This window comes from Thamnophis sirtalis, unplaced genomic scaffold (assembly GCF_051295495.1).
Source record: "Thamnophis sirtalis isolate CommonGarterSnake01/CBP01778 unplaced genomic scaffold, rThaSir2_p1.2 scaffold_8, whole genome shotgun sequence".
Taxonomy (NCBI): Eukaryota; Metazoa; Chordata; class Lepidosauria; order Squamata; family Natricidae; genus Thamnophis; species Thamnophis sirtalis.
In genome coordinates, this window is record NW_028261388.1 from 67,729,949 (window position 1) to 67,753,794 (window position 23,846).

The 23,846-nt window shown below is 36.2% G+C and overlaps 1 protein-coding gene across 1 annotated transcript in view; it reads right to left on the reverse strand.

Annotated features, from left to right (window-relative positions):
• The window catches only part of ARAP3 (ArfGAP with RhoGAP domain, ankyrin repeat and PH domain 3), a 131,155-nt gene that overhangs the window by 13,885 nt on the left and 93,424 nt on the right, over window positions 1-23,846 (reverse strand). Inside the window, exons 28-30 of the mRNA XM_087721843.1 lie at window positions 17,794-17,927; window positions 9,398-9,480; window positions 8,197-8,232 (exon numbers count right to left, since the gene is read on the reverse strand). Coding sequence (XP_087577969.1) covers window positions 8,197-8,232; window positions 9,398-9,480; window positions 17,794-17,927 — 253 coding nt within the window. The remainder of the gene's footprint in view (window positions 1-8,196; window positions 8,233-9,397; window positions 9,481-17,793; window positions 17,928-23,846) is intronic.

Genomic DNA, 23,846 nt, shown 5'->3' on the forward strand with positions numbered 1-23,846 from the left:
AAACTTGGAGCAGTAATACTAGCAAATTATCTACTTCACAGAAAAGTTGAAGGGCATACTTAAATGAGAAAATTCAAAGAAGATAGCCACAATTTGCAAAAGAATGTGTTGCATTGGAGAGAAGTAGATTTTTGAGAAATTGTTTTTGAAGCACAGACTCCAATTTGTTTGTCTCTACTCTTCCAAGTATCACTTAGATGTACTGGTATCCAAAGGGATGAGTATGCTGCAGTAAAAATATTCGAAGTTTTCTTCAGCCCTAATGAGGCATTAATGTCGGAGGGAGCAGCAATGAGAAAATCAGGCAAAGCACGGAAGATCGCTTTACTCGTTAGTGTCTCAATAGGACTGAAAAAAAGCTTGGAAAAAGCTACATTCAGAGTATAAGATGCATCCAAATTTTCAGCCTCTTTTAGGGGGGAGGCGTCTTATACTCCGAAAAATACAGTAGTAAAGCAGCTAAAAAAGTCCGAGTTTTTCCAGAGAAAGAACTCACTAATGGAACATGAGAAGTGTCCAGCATTTTCTAAAAGCAGCTAAGAAAATAACTATTGTTATTGCTGATCTTTATGAACTCATGAATAGTATTCTATTTTTTTTGAACCTGTAGTTAAAACTTTTTTTTATTAAGAATTACAGGAAACTTACCCTTCAAAGCTGTCAAACTTCTTGATCCAAAGGTTTCTAATAGGTAAAACTAATTAATGAGCTATTTCCTTAAGTGATTAGAAGGAAGTTATGTGAACTTAGTGTCCTTTTAAAGCTGCAACTGTTGTTTGAACAAGATGGCTATTTCTATGTCTCCAAATCCACTAAAGCCTACTATTTTGCAGTCTGGAACACTTGTATAAAGGTATGTAGGAAAGATGCTGCCTACAGAATGGTCAGATAAGAGACAGCATAGTTCACAATTGGCTAATGGGTGGGGCAGGAAGCTTAAAAAGGATCCTTCCTAATTTCTCGGCTGTAAAGATGACAGCAAGAAATTGTAGTTTCAGACTTGCAAGATTCTATTCATGTAGCTTTACAATAAATTAGAATTAGTTTATCTGGTTGTATTTTTTGTCTGGACTACCTGGTAAGGTTGAAATCAATTTGCAGATCTCCTTTATAGCTTGAAAAACTAGGGAGGGTTCCTTCTGAGCCTTTACCCTGTCCATCATCCAGCTCAGGCTATGCTGTCCCTTCTCTGACTGTGACCTAGGCAGCATCTCTTTGCCCTCTCTCCCAAGGTCCTTCCCACATACCATTAAAACTTGTGGGAAATTAAACTTTGATTTTAGAAAATTACGGACAGACTAAGGGACATGATAAATTTGAAATAAGATTGTGGAATTAATTATTAAGAATCTTTCCTGTGGAAACATGTTTTTGTTTTGAATTTAAAAAAACATAAAATAAGATTTTAAAAATTGGACACTAGAGGGAACTAGAGGGTATTAAAGATTACAATTAATGGAACACCTGCACTTGATGTACAATTACAGAAAACAAAATATTCTAATATTGAAAGATATTTTTGAACAATTGATTCAGAAGTTAATAATGTCAACAGAGATATCTGCCTCTATGGCTATGAAGTTGATCTAGCTAATAAGATCCAGAATTGAACATAGATTTACAAATGACAGGCTGCAAGAATGATATGGGAAAAAATGTTACATTCGACAAAAAAAGTAATCAGCTGATGAGTTAATAATTAAAAGAGATATAGAAACAATAAGCCAAGGACCACAACCTGGGTAATTTTTCTATTTTGAAGGATCTTTTGAGAAGGGACAAAGAAAAATGAAAAATCAAATCAAATTGTACAAAAGTATTTGAACAAACTAAAGATTAAGATTGTTAGAAGTAAAAATAAGGAATATAACTCTGGTTTATTTGACCAAAGTTAAAATAAATATGTCATTATCTCTGGTAATTTTTAGAATAGAATAGAATTCTTTGTAGAATTGGTCAAGTGTGATTGGACACACAAGGAATTTGTCTCTGGTATAAAAACTCACAATGTACATATAAAGAGTAAGTAATAGGTCATAGATCATAAATCATAGTTACAATCATTAAAGTTGTAAACAACAATTGATAAATTATAAGAAACCAGTAGGAGGTGATAGCAGGCAAGATGAAAAAATGAGAAATGAGACAGTGCTGTGGCGAATTAACTGTTCTGCAGAATGATGGCACAGGGGAAAAATCTTTGTATGTAGTTGTTTGGCATGTAATGCTCTATTAGAAGTCTCCTAAGGGGAGAAATTGAAATAGATCATGTCCAGAATGTGAGGGATCCATAGTTATTTTCTCAGCCCTCTTTCTGATTCATGCAGTATATAGGTCCTCAATGGAAGGCAGGCTGGTTGCAATTTTGTTTTTTCTGAAGTCCTAACTTTCTGTTGAAATCTGTGTCTGTCCTGTTTCGTTGCTGTGCCAAACCAGACAGTTATTAAGATACAAATGGCAGACTCAATAATTCTTCTGTAGAACGGTATCAGCAGATCCTTGGGCAATCTGAGCTTTCTGAATTGATGCAGGAAGAACATTTTTTGTTGTACCTTTTTAATGATGATTCTAATATTAGGCCTCTATTTCAGGTTCTTGGAGATAATAGAATCTAGAACCTTGAAGGGCTCTACTGTTGATACTGTGATGCCTAATATTGTAAGAGAAGATAGAATAGGAGAACTTTTTCTAAAATCTACTATCATCTCTAAAGTTTTAAGAGTGTTCAATTCCAGATTGTTTTATTGTTTCACAGAAAATAAGTCCCGGTCTTATATTTTTCAGGCTCCAAAATAAGCACTAGGCCTTATTTTTTTACTGGGGGGTGGGGGAATCTTATTTTTTCCATGTACAGGAGGCAGTGAGTGTGGGGGTTGACAGGAGTGGGAGTGCTGGGGGAGGAGCCGAAGTCGCGACGACAAGACGTGCGATGTCAATATTCTGCAATCGCAGTCGACACTTTTGTCTCTGGGTGGTCCAAACGGACCTAAACCGACCCGTAGAGATGGTGAACCGGAAGAATACATCTTGCTGATCACAGGGACATCGCAAAGTCTCTGATTGATCCGAGAGAAGCTCTTCAAGCCAGTGTCAAAAAATCCAGCCAAATGGCTGATGAAGTCGGGGTGGCTCCAAAATGGAAGGATATGGAAAGAGAAAGTGTTTTCAGCTGGTGAGGAATTTTTACTGTTTAAAAAGTGACTGCCTATAAAAAAACCCTTAAAATTAATTTAAATTGGAGAACAGAAGAAATTAGCGGCAGAATTAAATTTGGATTGGTTTTGAACAGTGGGTTATCTTACTTTTGAAATGCTATTTTTACGGATGGAATTTATGCAAGCCTTTTAAAATGAACGGATTAACATTCCTTCTTCTATTTTTTTTCTTTGACTATTCTCCGTAATCTATGGACTAAAACTCACCTCTTTCATTACTGTGGGTGTTTTTCTAACTCATTTAAGAATTGGACCTTTTTTTAAAAACTTGAAATACAAAAAGATGCAAAGAGAAACAAAGAAATGGTAACTTTGTAACATTGTAACGCTGCTACTCGGAAGCTAGATGTTTGTGTATTGGAAACGAAATATTTTTTTTCACTGATTATCCTGGCTTGGCATTTCAAGGACTCACAGCTTGTTTATAGAGAGTGATAAGAAGAAGAAGAAAAACACACAGATGTTCCTTTGAAGTAGATTCTTAACCAGAGAAAGGTGAAATGTTATTGTGATGCTTAATTCTGCTAAAACCGTCAAAGCTCGAGTAGCAGTGTTTGTCAGCTGGAAATCATGGTGCAATTTCAGCACCAGAAAGAAGTTTTAAATCTGCAAAAGATATTCTCAGAAATACAGAAATTATCAAATACAAGTGAGATGATAGAGAAGAAGTTGGATTACTTAGTGCATCTAACAGTAAAATATGATGGAGAAGTTGGAGATGTTCATCAAATGGAAAAAGTGGCAGTTAAAATCCAAAAAATCGAAGAGGAAAATGAATATAAAGAAATTAAAATTGCTGATATTTATGGTGATTGATTTGTTTCTGAAAATGGAAGGAGTGGAATACTGAAAGAGGAATTAAATGGAGGGGAAACTTACCCCAGATAGGAAGATACAGAAGAGGAAAAAATAAAAGAATTTATGGACTTAGAGCTTATTTTGGGGGTAGGTGCATACTTAAAAACCAAGCTATGGTTTATTTTCAGGATAGGTCTTATTTTGGGGAAACATGGTAGCTGCACCACACGGCCAGTTTATCTACCTCTCGTCTATATGCAGATTCATCATCATTTCAAATGAAATCAATGACTGTTTTATTATCTGCAAACTTCAGTATTTTAACAGAGGGATCCTTTGGGATGCAGTCATTGGTATATATAGAGAAGAATAATGGAGGGAACACATAGTTCTAGGAGTCTTCTATGCTAATTGAACAGATATTCGATGTGATTTTCCCTAGCTTCACCTGCTGTTTCTATTCATGCTGTTTCTAAGCTTCTTAAAAAGCTTATAATCCATCTATGTGTGATCAAGCACAGCTAGCTAAGACAGGTTAGAGTGAAGGATTTCAGGAATGGTGGTGTTGAATGTCAAGCTGAAGTCTACATAAATGACCCTTACATAGTTCTTTGGGGATTCAAGATGTTGTAAAATGTAGTGCAGTGCCATATTGACAACATCATCTGCCGATCTATTTGCACTGTAGGCAAATTGCAATGGGTCTAGCAGCAGATCTGTGATGGCTTTCAGGAGGGCCAATACTAACATTTTGAAGGTTTTCATAACTACGGATATCAAAGCCACTGGTCTATAGTCATTCAACTCCTTGGGAACCAGAATGGTAGTAGAACATTTGAAGCAAGAAGAGATATAGCACATTTCCACTTATTTATTTAAAATGTGGGTGAAGATGGTGTCCAATCAAGGAAGGGGGAATTACTGTGTCTGGTCCTGGTGCTTTTCCATCTTTTCGTCTGTGAAATAGACATTGCACATCTTTTTCTCTGATAACCAGAGAGAGAGGGTCCAGAGGGATGGAGTCGGATGTAGGAGCTGTTGTTGGTGTACCTGAGATGGAGAGGGTAGTGATAGTTGACAGTGGTCTCCTCTTAAACCTATAGTAAAAAACATTCAGGTAATCTGCCAGTTGCTGATTCTCTTCTACATGAGAGGGAGGTTTGTAGTGATATTTTTCAGGCTTTTTCACACATTTGCTGGTTCATTGTGGAGAATTGATTCCTCAGTTTTTCAGAATTGCCTATCTTTGCTGCCCTGATCTCCTCCATTAATACATTTTTCGCCTGATTGTACAGTATTCTAGCCTCTTTCCTATAGGCTTACTCTTTGGCACAGCGTAGATGTTTGAGCTTAGCTGTGAACCAAGGTTTATTATTACTGTAGATGCGTAAAGTTTTGGTCAACACCCATAAGTTTCCACAAAAGTTAACATATGTTACAATGTCAGTGACTTCATCCAAAACTCACTGAGGCAGCTTTAAAAACGTTCCAGTCTGTGCAGCTGAGGCAAGCCTGTAGTTTTAACTTTACCTCTTCAGTCCAAGACTTCACTGTTTTACCTATTTGTTTTATGATTTTAAGCCTTTTTCTATAAACAGGTAGAAGGTGAATCATACAGTGATGAGAGTGTTCAACAGCATTTCTTGGCAGAGAGCGATTTGCATCTTTTATTTTAGTGGTCTATAATATTCTTGTCTCTAGTGAGATAGTTGACATGCTGAATGTATCTTGATAGCTCTTGGTTTAGGTTAGTACTATTAAAATCTAATACAATGAGTAGGGAGTCTGAAGATCTCTGTTCAGCCCACAGGATTTGGTCAATTAAGGTTTGCAATGCCTTGTTTATGCAAGTTTGGGGTGGTATGTAGACCCCAAATAGGATGAATGGAGAAAACTCTTGGGAGGAATAACAGGGTATGCAATTGATGAATAGTGTCTCTAAGTTCACATCACAAAATTTATTTCGCATAGTGATATTTTTACACCATCAGTTCTTAATATAAAAACAGATAACTTATACCCTTCTTGTTATGGGATGTTTCTGCAATTCTATCTGCTCTTCGAATCTGAAATCCTAAGATTTGCAAGCAGCTATCATTAACTGAATCATCCAGCCAGGTTTCAATGAAACAGAGAGCTGCTGAGTTGGAAAGGTCTGAGTTGTTCTTATTTAAAAGGAGCAGTTCATCTATCTTATTTACGAGTGAGCGAAGATTAGTTAAATAAAATCGTAAATTGCATTAACAGAGGGATTGAATTAAAGTCATGTGAAGTACTAGTACCGCTCTATAAAACTTTAGTAAGACCACACCTAGAATACTGCATCCAGTTTTGGTCACCACACTATGAAAAAGATGTTGAGACTCTAGAAAGAGCGCAGAGAAGAGCAACAAAGATGATTAGGCAACTGGAGGCTAAAACATATAGCGAATGGTTGCAAGAACTGGGCATGGCTAGTCTAGTGAAGAAGGAACAGGGCTGACATGATAGCAGTGTTCCAAAATTTGAAGAGCTGTCACAGAGAGGAAGGGGACGATCTATTTTCCAAAGCACCTGAAGGCCAGACAAGGTATAATGGATGGATATTGATCAAGGAGAGATTCAAACTAGAAATAATAAAAAGAAATTATCTGACAGTGAGAATAATCAATCAATGGAACTGCTTGCCTTCAGAAGTTGTGGGTACTTCATCACTGGAGGCCTTCAAGAAGAGACTGGAAAACCATTTGTCAAATTCAGCGAGGGGAAGGGAGATTTTCTTACCCAATGATTCCTGAGTCTCTGAAAAATGCTTGCTTCTCCTTTTTCTCTTGCTTCTCCTCTGCCCTTTTCTAACTGCCATGTTGAGAGAGATAACTGCTATTCCCTCAGTCAGAATTTCCTCCACATTTGAAAAGAAGGGAGGAATAAACCCAGAAAGCTGCTCGTTATTAAAAGTCCACTATCTGATAGTCAAAAGTTCATCTCTTGAGTATGAAATTTGCAAAAGTCACAGAAAGTAATAGAAAAAAATTAGTACTACTACTGATAGATTTTTGCTGATGTCAGGATTGAAATAAATATGCTTTATGGATTTGTTTATAGATAAAAAAATGGGATTAGGAAGAAGCATCTGTTATTTTAAGAAAAGGTGATGTTACTAAAATTGTTTATACATGTAGGTAGGAAACCACTTCTTTATATATTACTTATCTTTTTATTATATTTTTACTTTTCTTTCTTTTCGAATTGTATTTGTCCCTGTTTCTTTCTTTTCTATACATTATTTTAAAATTTGTATTAGTTTTTATTGTTGTTTTTATTTATTTGAATTCTATAGCCACCCATCTCAACAAGTGACTAGGTGGCATACATCATAAAAATGAAAACAAAATGAAAATAATATAAAATAAATATATGAACATAAATATGAATATTGCATCTGATAATTTTATACATTATAATATTTAGTATTTTTTTTAAAAAAAGCAAGTAATGAATGGTCATCATCCTGGAGATGTTGCAGTTCTCCAACATTTAGCTTATCAAAGAAACTACGTATTTAAACTCTTTAAACTCTTCTATCACAGAATAATAAACTACATCTCTGAAAGTAGAAAATAGTATACCGTCATTGTTTCCATCTCTAAGTTGAATATTTACTATTTATACTGCCTACATCTCCAGCATAACCAGGAGCATTACTTCACCAAGGTTTTTCATCAATAATAGAAACTGTGCATTAAATTTTGAATGGTGACATTTGTAGATTGAAATGCAGCCAATCTAAATATTTTTAGGACATTATCTACAATTGTATAAATGATATGAAACAATATTTGTGAGTTCTACCGTCATTCCTTCCTCAACTTCTCTGTGCTTGATATTAGAAAAGCACTAAGAAGAAAGAACAAACTGAATGGTAGAAATAAGCATGGTCAGTGCTTGAGTAGGAGATTGGACTAGAAGACCTCCAAAATCACTTCCAATTCTGTTATTCTGTATTCTTATAATGGACAATCTTGGATATGCATTGTATGATTCAAGTGCCAAACTACCCAATCTTAGAATTTTTTCCAGATAATATTGTAGCTAATATGCACTGTATTTTATGTTTATGTATATGTTTCATTTTAGATGCAGAATTATATAACTTTAGATTTTTATTCACTTCACTGATCATATTTTTGTGAAAGATACTCACAATTGTTGTTTTTGAAGAATTAGAGTAAAGCCCCATCTGTAATAGTGAAAAATAGGACATGATTATAATTTAAACAAACTAACGAGCTGAAACTGGGGCTACTCTGTAGGCACTTAAACCACATCCCTAAAACCTGTAGTCCCTAAGTTCTTTATAGAAAACTTTGTTAATAGTAATGCTTTTCTTTCTTTTTTGCGGATGGAAAGGTTGGAGCTATAAAAGGTACCCTGAGCCTTGCAGGTAATTAAGACAATTCACTCCTTAAAACTTCTCTCTGTTCCCAAATCAGGTTGCTTTTTCCTGTTTTGGACATACTTTAAGGTGCTTAATCATCTTCTGTACCACATATAAAGCACAAAGGCAAAGGATGATTCTAGGGAACAGAAAAAGTTGCCCAAACACAAAGAAGCTAAGAATGTATCTTCACAGAGAAATGCAAAAACTTTCCACATGTCTTGTCCCTTCATTATTATTATTTTTTTGCTGTTGTTTCATTTCATTTATTAAATTATGGCAAATGGGTGGAGAGAAGAGAATAGGAGAGAAATTTAGTTCCTGAGAGACTAAGAGAAAATGGTTGAAAGGAGGAAAGAAATAAAAGGATTTATTAGTAGAACACAATGAAATTTAGTAAATATAGCTAATGGTATATATTCAGTAAAATGTGTGGGATATAGATTAAAATTAATACTTGTGGATAATTAATTAAATAAAACATTTACTATATAAAATTAAATTTGAGGATATGTATTATTAATAGTAAAAAAGAATAATAGATGGAAATGATATGTTAAATTTGATTAACTTTGAGAGGCAAAATGATATTGTTCATATATTAAGAAAAAAATAAATTAAGTGGGATAATATGGAATAAAAATAAGATGACTGAAATGTAAAATGGGAATATGATGTAAAATGTAATATGCATAATAGAAGATGTAAAATGGGGGGGGGGGGGACCAGGACAACACTTTGTTCATAAAAGAAGTCAAAATATGTAACAAAAAATAAATGAATAAAACTTTGTTAAAAAAAAAATGTGAAAAGAAAGGTCATAAAATGGGACAATATTCACTTAACAACAGAAATTTTGGGTTCAATTGTGGTTATAAATTGAGGACCACCTGTATAAAGAATAGTAATCAGTTTTGACATTTAGATATCTACCAAGCTGAAAAAATTGCATCTGATAGTCACTTGCCGTGAAGGTGGTTTCAGTTTTTTTCGGATCCCCAGGTAAACCTTGGCCATATCCAGTAGCCATTCTCTCTCTGGCTTGACACTCTAGAGGTGTACAATAGAAAGACAATCCTCAATTCACAGATATAAAGAAAGTGTTACAGTGTAAATCAGGATTATTTTGTCCATCTTTATTTAACTACATCCAGGACATTTGACTAGACAATTACTATTAAAGCTTAATGAAGTGGAAATAGGTTTTCTCTGTATAAGCATACTTGAAATAGATTTAGTCACTTGCATATGTAAACTATTATGCCAATTCAGCAAAAACCCAAGACTACTTCCTGGGTTCTTGAGAAAGACAACATTCAACTTAGGGACTTAACTTTTCTATTTCCTTACTTTTATTGAAAATGCTCTTGTTCAATTACTTAAGACTGCTTTTTGTCATAGGATTCATTTCCATAGGATGCTTCAGCCAAGACTTGTGAATTAAATTTGTAGTGCCATATAAAAGAAGAGACCCCAGACTATCTTGCACTATCTTGCAGCACTGTAGCCAGGAGTTGCAACAGCCTGCCAATTAAGCCCCACACAGGTGTACAGGTGAAACTTGAAAAATTAGAATATTGTGCAAAAGTTCATTTATTTCAGTAATGCAACTTAAAAGGTGAAACTAATATATGAGATAGACTCATTACATGCAAAGCAAGATAGTTCAAGCTGTGATTTGTCACAATTGTGATGATTATGGCTTACAGCTCATGAAAACCCCAAATCCACAATCTCAGAAAATTAGAATATTGTGAAAAGGTGTAATATTCTAGGCTCAAAGTGCCCCACTCTAATCAGCTAATTAAGCCATAACACCTGCAAAGGGTTCCTGAGCCTTTAAATGGTCTCTCAGTCTGGTTCAGTAGGAATCACAATCATAGGAAAGACTGCTGACCTGACAGTTGTGCAGAAAACCATCATTGACACCCTCCAGAAGGAGGGAAAGCCTCAAAAGGTAATTGCAAAAGAAGTTGGATGTTCCCAAAGTGCTGTATCAAAGCACATTAATAGAAAGTTATGTGGAAGGAAAAAGTGTGGAAGAAAAAGGTGCACAAGCAGCAGGGATGACCGCAGCCTGGAGAGGATTGTCAGGAAAAGGCCATTCAAAAGTGTTGGGGACTTTCACAAGGATTGGACTGAGGCTGGAGTCAGTGCATCAAGAGCCACCACATACAGACGAATCCTGGACATGGGCTTCAAATGTCGTATTTCTGTTGTCAAGCCACTCCTGAACAACAAACAATGTCAGAAGTGTCTTACCTGGGCTAAAGAAAAACAGACCTGGTCTGTTGCTCAGTGATCCAAAGTCCTCTTTTCTGATGAGAGCAACTTTTGCATCTCATTTGGAAACCAAGGACCCAGAGTATGGAGGAAGAATGGAGAGGCACACACTGCAAGATGCTTGAAGTCCAGTGTGAAGTTTCCATAGTCTGTGTTGATTTGGGGAGTCATGTCATCAGCTGGTGTTGGTCCACTGTGCTTCATTAAGTCCAGGGTCAACGCAGCCATCTACCAGGAGATTTTGGAGCACTTCATGCTTCCTTCCACAGACGAGCTTTATGGGGATGCTGACTTCATTTTCCAGCAGGACTTGGCACCTGCCCATACTGCCAAAAGCACCAAAACCTGGTTCAATGACCGTGGGATTACTGTGCTTGATTGGCCAGCAAACTCATCTGACCTGAACCCCATAGAGAATCTATGGGGCATTGCCAAGAGAAAGATGAGAGACATGAGACCGAACAATGCAGAAGAGCTGAAGGCCACTATTGAAGCATCCTGGTCTTCCATAACACCTCAGCAGTGCCACAAGCTGATAGCTTCGATGCCACGCCGCATTGAGGCAGTAATTGCTGTAAAAGGGACCTAAACCAAGTACTGAGTACATATGCATACACATGCTTATACTTTTCAGAGGTCTGATATTGTTCTAAGTATAATCCTTGTTTTATTGAATGCATGTAATATTCTAATTTTCTGAGATTGTGGATTTGGGGTTTTCATGAGCTGTAAACCATAATCATCACAATTATGACAAATCATGGCTTGAACTATCTTGTTTTGCATGTAATGAGTCTATCTCATATATTAGTATCACATTTTAAGTTGCATTACTGAAATAATTGAACTTTTCCATGATATTCTAAATTTTCGAGTTTCACCTGTAGGTCTGAGTGAAACTGGACTCCCCATTCATGGGAAATCCCATGAATACCTATACCACTGTCTTTTTGACCAATAGGGAACAACTGGGATGACTTCAGATACATGTTCAGTAGAAAGACATAGAGGAGCTCTTGGGACAATTCATTTTTAGGGCAGTCTCATCTGAGACTTTGTCTGTGGGGACCTAGGATATGTATTGACCCAGGTTATGGTTGGCAACAATGTATAGCTGCCTATTGGAAAGTGACAAATCTTGCAGTGATTTTGTAAGTTCACAGCAAACAGGTGGGGACAAAGCTGGACTGCAAATTCCATCAAAAAGGAGCCCATTGATTGGGGAAATCGCTGGATCGTCCTATCTTTCTCTTTGGGCTCCTAGTAAACGTTAAATAATGACAGTGTAACAGGCAAGAGAAAATAACTTCTGAGACTGAGACCTCACAGAACAAGGAATTCCCCCCCCCCAAAATAAAAGCAACTAGCAGGAAATGGGCTCCCCTGATTTCTGCAAACCAATTTCTTGCAGCTCTCATTGTTTCCAGCAGTTCTTTGCTCAGTCATGCGTAAGCTGATGCTATACATGTATAACCAGATCTGTACTATGTGTCCTCGGATTGTTTCTGACTTCTTCTTATATTTCTTCATCTTCATCTTAGTTAGCCTCTTTTCATGTAATTCTGTTTGACTGATATTTTATCTGGCTCTTTAAGAGGTTCATTACTACGGGGATCAGAGAAAAGTGCTTGTCAATGACTACTTATTTGATTCAGTGAATGCTCTAGATTGAGAATGGACTATGTCAGTGATGGCTAACCTTTTCTGGCTCCCATGCCAAAAGCGAGAGGAGCACGGGAGGTGGTGCTCATGTGCGGGCATGCCACACCCAAAATGCTATGCGCTCGTGACACCACACACACACACACACACATGTTCGTGCGACCAGTGCCCCCCACTTTTGGCATGGTTTTTCTGCCCTCCCCAGGGTCCAGAGGCTTTCTTTTTATCTCTGATTATGGAGTGCAATTCACCTCTCAATTCTGGCAAGTGTTCTTGAAATTACTAGGGACTACCCAAGGTCTTAGCTCCTCCCGTCATCTTCAGAGTAACCGTGCCTATGAATATGCCAATGGTGTATTGATACAGTACTTGACGTGTTATGTCAATTATCAGCAGGATAATTGGGCAGACTTGCTCTCATTTGCAGAGGTGGCATATGCAGTACATAGCAGCACTGGCTTTGTCCCTTTCCGAGTTGCAAATGACAGAGACTTTGTTGCCATGCCAGAACTCCCAGTGGAGGCACCTAAGTGCAGAGTACTGAACAGAGTAGGAGAAACAATTGCAAATTACATAACCAGTGATTTGCCAGGCATTGGCTGAGGTCGGAGAAATATGTTGAAAACAAAAACAACAGAAAAAAATTGAAGTAGGGAATGGAATTTATTTGTCTACTAAGTATTGGCAGTCTGTTCTGACCGCCTTCACAGAAGCAAGAAACAGACTCCCCACAAAGAAAAAAATTCTCTCTAATTGCACATTGGGAACTAACTGCATTCACCAACAGAAAGTCCAGGAAAGAGTCTGACAAAGAGTTAACTAAAGCTCATCAGAGTTAACCTTATCAGCTCATTAAGATAAATGCAAGGTTATAAGCTCCCAGCTGGAAGGCTGCAAATTAAGTCAACAAAATAGACAAATCTCTGTTCTGGCAAGGTAGTCTCGGTCGCAAGAAACACACATGAAGCAAACTTTCTAGAAATGCAAACTGTTTTCTGCTACAACAACTCCTCCATTTTCCTCCTGTTTATTCCCCAGTCAGGGAGAGGCCATTCAGCATCCCCATTTGTTTTGCTTTCTGAGCTGACTCATTGTACTCCATTGTTCACCTCCCATATCTGCTCTGTACATCTGGAACAGGCCCCAGCTGTTCCTCCTCCACACTCATCTCTGACTCCAAAGGCAGCTGCTTCTCTGGTGGCTGGGAAATGCCAGATGGCCCTGACTCTATCTCTCTATCCAATACTGAGCATCCATCAGAGCCTTCCCCAGGCTCCAGAACCAGCCCAAGTTCTTCTCCAACCTCCTCATCATCCAAGTCTGCTGCCAGCTCTGCTCGCAACTGGTGGGCCACAACACAATCTAGAGAACCTTTCTAAAACCTTGGATCAAAATGTATAGGTCCTTTCCCCATTGTAAAAATTATTAACCCAGTGACTGTTGAACTTAAATTACCAAATTACCAGCTATTTGTTTGAAAAGGTGTAGGGCAGTGGTGGTCAACCTGGTCCCTACCGCCCACTAGTGGGTGTTCCAGCTTTCCTGGTGGGCGATAGGGGTTTTGTCTGATACTGAAACAGTTTCCCTTTTTTATTTAATTGACTTAAAAAAAAAATCATAGCATTATTTAAAAACATTTTCATTAGGTTTTCATAAAATACCCTATGACAATTTAAATTTCTAAAAATATACTATTTGTATCGTCCACGCATAAGTTTAGCTCATGTTACGTAAGTTAAACTAAATGGCGCTATAGTGTGACTGCAAACAAAAGAGCCTCATCCCAGAATAGCTCGCACATCTCCCCCCACACCACCCAGCTGTAACAGACAAGCAGAGCTGGTAGCCAGCGCTCCCCCCCCCCCAAACCCAATCCACGATGCATGAGAGACATGCGCAGACGATGATACATGCCACAGGCTCTTTTGTTTGCAGTCGTACTGGTCAGTACACAGTTAGATTTGTGAGAGTGAGCACATGCCTACAGCTTCAAACAAAATATTGTGAAATATTGTGAGCCCATGTCTCAAAAAAAGAAATATGCTCGTGGCTATTTGCCAGAGTATTTGAAGATGGGTTTCAAAGAATCTGTTGTAAATAAACAACATCCAATGTGTTTATTGTGTCGTAAAACATTATCCAATGAGGCAATGAAGCCAAGTCGATTGCGAGAACATCTTTCTATTGTAGGAAGTTATCACCCAGCCTTCTCCCAGAAAAATGAAATATCCTAGGAAATATGGAAAAGGCACAATATTTTTTGTCTGGATGTGAAAAGGAAGAAACATGTTTTAAAAGACAGAATAGCTTCCTGCCCATCCCCATTTGTCAATGAGCTAGTCCACTTTACATAATAAAGAGTTCTCCCCTTCAGCTCCAGAGTGATGGGATTAAGGCATAACTAGCCTTCACCCACTCACCACATGGCATCTGAGAACTCAACCAAACCTAGATTCAAAACACAGCCTAGAGAATTTCCCCTGCATGGCCCCATGGGAGTCTGACAACCAATCAGAATACAAGATCAAGATCAAAGGCCAGAGAGGGCATAAGACCAGGGACTCAGCATCTCAGTCTTCCCTTCTCTTTTTCTCCACCAACATTGAAGCATGTGATCACCTTTTCTGTTCAGGACTCAAGCCATGTGGTCTTGTCCACCATTAAAACCATCTTTTCAAGCAGCCTCCATGTCTCCAGTGCCTTTTTCCCTACTTGGAGCCGAACCCAGAAGGACATTTCTTTCAACAATTGGCGACCCAGATGGGACTGGCTAGCCTAACCAATGGATATGGCCCAGGTAAGCCTCCCATGCCGGCACATTGTCTGCCTTCTGAAATAATGTTTGGATTTCCACACTTGGACAGAATGGAGGAAATTCCACAACATAAAACTAAAGATATGTCTGTAAAGGACTGTATACTTGGCCTCTTTTTTTACCTCAGAAACAAAGGACTGCTAGCTCAAACCATAACTCTCAAATTGGCTGCTGGTGATTGTGTCCTGATAAAACCTGACATGAGAAAAAACTTAGCCAAGCCTGGGACAGACTCTACCAAGCCTGACTGACCACTCTTGCCAGCAAGCTAAGCCTAGTACCATCCACAAGATATGAAAGAAAGGACCCTGAGATGGACAAGTAAAGACCTAAAGACTCTCTTCTATCCCCAGAAGACAACTGTAAAGACTATGGGGTGGGGGTGGGAGTGGAAATGGATTGTAAAGTTTTCTTTCTTTGCTTCCTTCACAGAAATTCATTGTAAGGTTCAAGCCATGTGGTCCTGCCCACCATTAAAACCATCTTTCCAAGCAGCCTCCATGTCTCAAGTGACTTTTTCCCCACTTGGAGCCGAACCCAGAAGGACATTTCTTTCAACACTACAAAGCATCCAAATGATAAGGACAAGCCCACTGAATATTTTCAGGAAATATATAAAAAAATTCAAAATCGTTCAACAATCGTTGCATCATTTAAAAAACAACATGCAGCGAACAAAGATAGATTAATTGCCGCTTATCACATTTCACAATTAATTGCAAATAGTGGTAAAAGCTATAATATTGGAGAAACTGTAATAATACCCTCTATAAAAGAATTTATCTCAACAGTAATGCATCAGGATATACTTGAAATTTTAAAAATGTTGCCCCTAAGCGATAGCACAGTAAAGTGACGAACTGAAGAAATGGCAGTTAATGTTGAAAAAAATCTTATAAGTATTCTCCAAAACTCTTCATTTTCCATGCAATTGGACAAGTCTACCATTGCAGATAATAATGCTTTATTGATGGCATATGTACGTTATTTTGATGAAAACAATACATTACGAGAAGAAATGCTATTCACAATAAATCTCATTACAAATACAAGAGGATTATCTATATTTAATACTGTGAAATCATACTTTACAAAAAATAATATTCCTTTGAATAATATTGTTGCATGCGCTACTGATGGAGCACCATCAATGATACGCCGCTATCGTGGATTTGTTGCTTATTTGAAGGAAGAAGTGCCAAATGTTTTATGTATTCATTGTGTGGTACACAGACATCTTGTAGGAAAACATCTAAGTACAAGTCTCCATTCATCATTAACTATAATAATTTGAGCCGTAAACAAGATCAAATTCAATGCAAAAAATGATAGAATGTTTCGACAGTTTTGCCAGGACAATAATGAAGATTTTATTACATTACTTTTGCATACAGAGGTTTGGTGGCTGTCAAAGGGTACATCTTTGGCTCATTTTGTAGCATTATATGATAGTGTCATACAATTTTTTGAAAGTAATAATGAGACCAATCTGTGTCAACAGTTAAAAACAGTAAAGAATTTTATTTGGCAGATATTTTCAAGAGATTTAATGATGTCAATTTGCAGCGTCAAGGAGCTAATAAAACTCTCATAGATTGCCAAAGTATTGTGTCATTATTTATTGACAAACTTGAACTACTTCGTTATAATCTATTGAAGAAAGAATTTCATCAGTTTCCTGAATTATCATCTATAAAAGATGATGTAACTCCAGAGGATATTGACAGGTTCAGTAGCCACCTCAACGAATTTAAATTGGACATGGAAAAAGGATTTGAAGATATTTTGAAATTGAAGGTGTATGACTGGATAAAAAATCCTTTTACCACAAATATTGAAGAGGCTGATACAACTTGCCAAGAAGAACTGTTAGAAATTAGATATGATGAAGAAAGTAAACATAAATTTGATAGTGGTGGATATGACAACTTATGGCAAAATAAAAACATACCTATCTTATATCCAAATATGTGGAAAATGATATTCAGTTTATTGATACCTTTCCCTACCTCATATCTTGTGGAATCAGGCTTTAGTGCTGTTAATCATATTATGACCAAAGAAAGAAACTGCCTGAATATTTCCGAAAGAGGAGATCTTCGTTTATTACTTACAAAAATTGAGCCAGATAACCAGTATTTAGTTTCGCAGCATCAGCCTCATGGATCTCATTAATAATTTAATTAATTAAATGTAATTTCATCGGACTTCATGCTTCTATGTATGCAAAGTATAAATAAAAAGATTTAACTACAGTAAGTTGTTTTATAAAGATTTATTCTGCCAAACTTAGCGAAAGTCCAACATAAAGTATTTGGTAAGTAATTATTATTATATGCTTTAACTTGCTGTTTATAAATTTTATAAAGTAAAGTTACTTCCCTACTTTATAAATCACCTTTACTATGGAACCGGTGGGTGGTTAGAAAATTTTACTACTAACAGAGATACAAAAGTGGGCAGTAGGTATAAAAAGGTTGACTACCCCTGGTGTAGGGCCTCCTCCTTGAGAGAGGCGGGGTGGGAGTGGACTAGAAAACCTCCAAGATCCCTTCCAACTTTGTTATTCTCTAATCTTGCATTAATTTGTCAGATTACTATACCTGTTTCTCTTTGAGTAGAAGCAACTTTTGATCCTTGATGACAAAATAACGTTCCTGAAATTTGTTCCCCAGAAGCTTGGCCAATTCCTCGCGGCATTTCAAAAGACCATATTTTGGGCTCTCACGTTTAGTATCTACAGCAAAACAGAGACATTGGAAATAAGTTTTACAAAGAGAAGTTATATTTCAAATACATATACCAGCAAAATAGTTATTGAATAATTCTTTAGTAGTTATGTGAGAGACATGTGACATCTTTTTAATTTAATAATTCTTTGCTGAATCTGAATATCTTTTTCTAAGAAAAGATGGCAATGGGAATAGACACATCCTGTGGCACTCCTGAAGATGGCTGTTAAAGGATTTGCATGCCTGCTTGTTGCTATCTGCTATAGGGCTTCTTTCCTAGACCAGAGGAGTGATTGGCCAGCCATGGAGTTCTGCTGTTAAACGATTACACCCTGGTGAAACACTGAAGGGTCACCCAGTGCCAAGTGATTTTAATCACAATATGCAAAGAAATATAAACCAAATTGTATGAAAGAAATCCCGCAGCCTCCAATCTTGGTGCCTCTTCTCCATTTCAGGAGCAATGCAAAGCAAAATGTTTTGAAATGGAAGCTTATCAAAGAGAGATCCAATCTAGAATTGAGGAGATTTCCTGTCAGAACAATTAATTAATGGAACAGCTTGTCTCTCTGAGTTGTGGGTGCTCCATTGCTGGAGATTTCAAAAAAAGATGGGACTATCATTTGTCTGGAATGGAATAGCTTCTCCTGCTTGATCAAGGGGTTGGACTAGAAGACTTCAAAGTCCGTTCCACTCTGTTCTTCTGTTATTGTGTCAATTCTGGTGTAAATACAATCATCAACATCAAAAGCATTTAAAGGGATGGGGCTGGCGTCGCGATGGTATGACACATGATCTTGAAGCTCTAAGATTGCTGTCGATATCTCTGCTGCTGGATGGTCCTTTTGGACCTAAACCGTCCTGTAGAGATGGTGATAGAGAAGGGCACATCCTGCTGATCCCAGGGACACTGCAAAGTCCCCGGTAGATCAAGGAAAAGCCCTTTTTTCCGGTGGCAGAGAGGCAGCCATTAAAGCTGCTGAAGTTGGGACAGCTCCGAAATGGAAGAAAAGCTGGAGAGAACAGTTTGTCGATCTGGTGAGATAATTTTTATTCATTATTATTTGAGAGAATACCCTAAAAGACTAAAAGTAAAATTAAATTTGAAGTCAGAAGAGGTCAAGCGGCAAGATTAAGCCTGAGTCAAACAGTGTTTTTTTTAAAAAAACTCTTTTTATTGCTGGAACTATTATAAATGCTTTTTTAATTTTTAAACTGGATTGGGTTTTTTTTTCTCTTCCTTCCTTTTTTAAATACTCACATAATAATTTTTATTGTTTAAGACTTTCTTTCTTTTTCTTTTTTAATGCCCATTTATATCTTTTTTTAAGTTCCCTTTAAAAAAATTTCTTATTTTGAATACAAGGAGGGAAGTGAAGGTAGAGGAAAATAAGTAACACTGCCACCCAGAGGCTTGGAAACATTGTTTTCTTTTTCTCGCTTGAGTGTTTGATAACTTGGAGAGAAGCAAGAGCTGGTGTTTTATCTTAAGGACTCTAAGCCTGTTTATCGATAACAATAGTGGGATGAGCATGAAAGATTGTTTATATAGATGCTCCTCTGGGATACTATCAGTGGTTGGAGTCTGGAGTTGAAAGAAAGCTTGGAGTTGAAAGAAAGAAGATAGCAGTGACCTTGGAAAGAGAATTGTTAATTTTGTTTGGAATTTAACAAAAGAGCCTTGGATTCTACAGTGGCAGTTTCTTTTTTCTTTTCTTTTTTTGACAGAAAGCTTGTTTTTTTACTCTTGTTTTTTCTTTGATGTTACTTCTCTACTTTCCCCTCAATTAGCTATTCCTAGCTGAACTGAGGCTTTTTGGAGAAGAAGTCTCTTTTTTCTCTTTCTTCTCTTTCTTTAAGAAAGGTGTATTTATTTTCTGTTGGATGCATTAACAGATATATACTTTTTTCTTTTTTTTCTACTGGAGCTTGTTATTCCATTCTACTTAATTGGATTAAAGCATATAAGAGCCTTTTTTTCTTTTTTTCTTTTTATGATTATTTGGGATTATATTTGCCCCCCGTATAAGCGGATTAAGGTATAGAAGAACCTGAAGACCTTGTATCACTGAACTATCATATAGTATATCAATTGTTTGGAAATGAGTAAAAAGATAATGGCCATTGGCAACTTCTTCCTCTTCACCATCAGGAGGGCAAAGATCAATACAGATGATGTTGCAGCAGGAAAAAGAAAAGGAAGTGACATTGCAGATGATTATGCAAGGAATTCAAAAAATACAAGTAAGAACAAAGAATATTGAAAAGAGAACAGAGAATATGGAACAAAGAACAGAAAAACAGATGAAAAAATGGAGAATATTCACCAAATGATGAAATATGAGGATAGATTTTAAAAAAAATGAAGAAAAAGATGAACAAAGAGACAAGAAAATTGGAGATATTGACAGCAGATTGAGCATGGTTGAAAAAGATAAGAGTGGAATATTGAGATGGGAGATCGACAGATCAGAATTTTATCTCAGATTTCAAAATATAGAAGAGGAAAAGGGAGAAAATTTGCCAGAAATAATGATAGAAATTCTGGCAGAAGCATTGAAGATAACCAAAGAGAAGATGATGAATGGAATAGACAAGGTGTTTCAAGTTTTCACAAGATATACAGTGAGAAATAAGCTGTCAAGAGAAGTTCATATAAGATTTACTAAGAAAGCAATCAAAACACAAATACTACAGATGGCAAAAGATAAAACATTGAAATATAAAGATAAGGAGATTATGGTTCTGAAACAAGTACCAAGAAGAGTGAGAGCGATAAGAAGAAAATATCAATTTCTGACTAAAATTTTACTTTAAAAATACATTAATTACAGACAGCTGATAGCAGAAGGTCTCATGTTTGTATGGCAAGGACAAAGACACAGAATAGATTCAATTGAGAAAGAAGAACTATTTTATGCAGAATATTTTAGAGGGAAAGAGGAGGAAACAGGAAAAGAAGAATCATTAATTGAATTTCAAGAGGAATGTCTATTAGTGACTGAAAAAGAAGAAGGCGTGGTAGGCGGCATTGTGGAGCCTAGAGAACAATGAAAACTGAGCTCTATTAGAGCAGCAAATTCTTCTTATAAAGTATAAATATGGAAGAGAAAAATTGATTACAATTAATATAAATGGACTTAATTCAGCTATCAAAAGAAGAAAAACATTTCATAAATTAGAGAAATTAAATTTTGATATCATCTGCCTACAAGAAGTACATATTAAAAAGCAACATGAACATTGATACAGCCAAAATTAGAGAAAATATTTACTGCATTGACACAATGTAAGAAAAGAGGAGTGGTTTTATATATTCCAGCAGAACAAATTTATACAGATGATGATGGAAGAATCTTGGTGGTGGAAATTATGGACAATAATATGAAAACACTCTTAATAGCAATTTACACTCCAAATGACAATCAAGAAGAATTTTATAGAAAATTACACATGAAAATAATTGATTGGACTATGTTAATATCTGCATGACGGGAGATTTCAATGGAATAGTAGATGAGAAATTGGACTATAAAACACAAAAAACAATAAAACAAAGTAGACTCTTCCAAAATCCTTTTTTAAAATGACAGATCAAATAGATTTAAAAGATGCATGGAGAGAAAAAAAATGCTAAAAATAGACAATATACTTTCTACTCAAAAAGACATTCATCATGGTCTAGAGTAGATATGATATGGATGTCAATGGAATTGATTCTCAACATACAGGAAATTGATATACAAATAAATACTTGGGCAGACCACAATCCAATGACAATTAAATGGAAAGGACAAAGGAGAAGATCTAGATGGACTTTAAACAGTATCATATTAAAAGAAAAGGATAGAAAATGGAGAAAGAATGGCTTTCTTTTTTAAAGAAAACAGAAAAGAGGACATCAATGCAGAAACTTTGGGATACGATGAAGGCCTATAATAGACTATACAAAGCAAAGAAATACTAAGAAAAGACAAGCTTTTAAAACATTAGAGGATGATTACAAGAGTCTTGAAAAAGAGCTACAGAAACTTCCACAAAAAAGGACATTAAAATAAAAATGGATACAATTAAACATAAAATGCGGCTAATGGAAAAGGAAGAACTAGCATAAAAACTTAGAGGTCCTAAACAGAATTATTTTGAAAATGCAAATAAACCAGGTAGATGGTTAGTGTATAAACTGAAAAAAGAGAGAGAATCAAGAAAAATAATGCAATTAATAGACAAGGGCAAATTTGCAATGGAAATAGAGAGAAGAAAAAAATTATACAAGATTACTATGGAAAATTGTATGAACAAGAGAACATAGAGGAGGGAAGAGTTAAACAATACCTGCAGAAAGCAAATCTACCCCAGATATCTAAAGAAACTGAAACGATGCTAGAAGGGAATATAACGATGATGGAGTTAACTGAAGCACTTAAAAAACAAAATAATGGAAAGGCTCAAAGTTCGGATGGACTGCCAGTGGAATTTTATAAGACATTACAGGAATCATTGAATCTTCCACTGCTAGAAGTTATGAATGAAGTCATGTTTAAGATGAGGATACCCAAATCGTGGTCAGAAGCATATATTACACTTGTGCCAAAGTGTAACCCACACTTAATTTGTTGTGGGTTGTGCTGACCTACAACAAATTAAGAACTATAGACCTATCTCCCTGCTAAATTCAGACTGTAAAATCTTCGCTTCAATATTGGCAGAAAGACTTAAAAGATATCTAAATTATTTTATCCACCCTGATCAAAATGGGTTTCTGCCAAAGAGACAAATTAAAGATAACGTGAGAATAATTCTGGACACTTTGGAATATTATGAGGCACACCGTGAAAAACAAATGGCCTTGATATTTTTAGATGCACAGAAAGCCTTCGACAACATGAATTGGCGATTTATGTTATTACAGTTGGAGCAGATGGGCTTTGGTAAGAAATTCATTCAAGCCATAGAAGCTATATATTATAAACCAACAGCAAAGATAATGATAAATGGAGAATTGACAAATTCTATTGATATAAGGAAAGGGACAAGACAAGGTTGCCCAGTGTCACCTCTGTTGTTTGTGTTAATATTAGAAGTTTTAAATAGAAATATTAGAGAAGAAAAAGATATAAAAAAAATGAAAGTTAAAAAGGAAGAATACAAACTGCAAGCATTCACAGATGATCCTATTTTCATCTTAGAGGACCCATTAGAAACAGCACTTAAATTGATAGAAAAGATAGAGGAATATGGAATAGTAGAAGGTCTGAAAATAAATAAAGATAAAACAAAGATTTTGACGAAGAATATGTTAGTAAGACAAAAGGAAGAACGGCGGAAGCTTTGAAGATACAGATCACGGATAAGGTTAAGTATTTGGGGATATATTTGACAGCAAGATGCAGTTCATTTAAAGAGAATAACTTTAAAAACAGATAAGTGACAGATCTGGCAAAATGGCAAAATTTACAACTATCACTAATAGAGAGAATTTCAACAATTAAGATTAATATACTACCTAGGATTTTATATTTGTTCCAGACAATTCCAATTAGATTAGGGAAAGATTATTTTGAAGCTCTAAATAAAATAGTGTTGCGATATATTTGGCAGAGAAAGAAAGCGAGAATAAAATTAAAAGTTTTGAAAGATGCTAGAACAAGAGGAGGATTTGGTTTGCCTAACTGGGAGTTATACTACCAGGCAACAAGCTTGATGTGGGCTAAGGAATTGATAATGCTAAGAAATTCTAGATTACTTACATTAGAAGGACATCATTTGTTGTTGGGATGGCACGCTTTCTTATGGTACAAGGGAATTAAAACACAAGGGTATTTCAGAAGACATTATATATGCGAGGCTTTTTTATTAAACTGGGAGAAGATTAAAAAGCATCATTATTTAAAAATTTCAGTATGGTTATCAACGATTGAAGC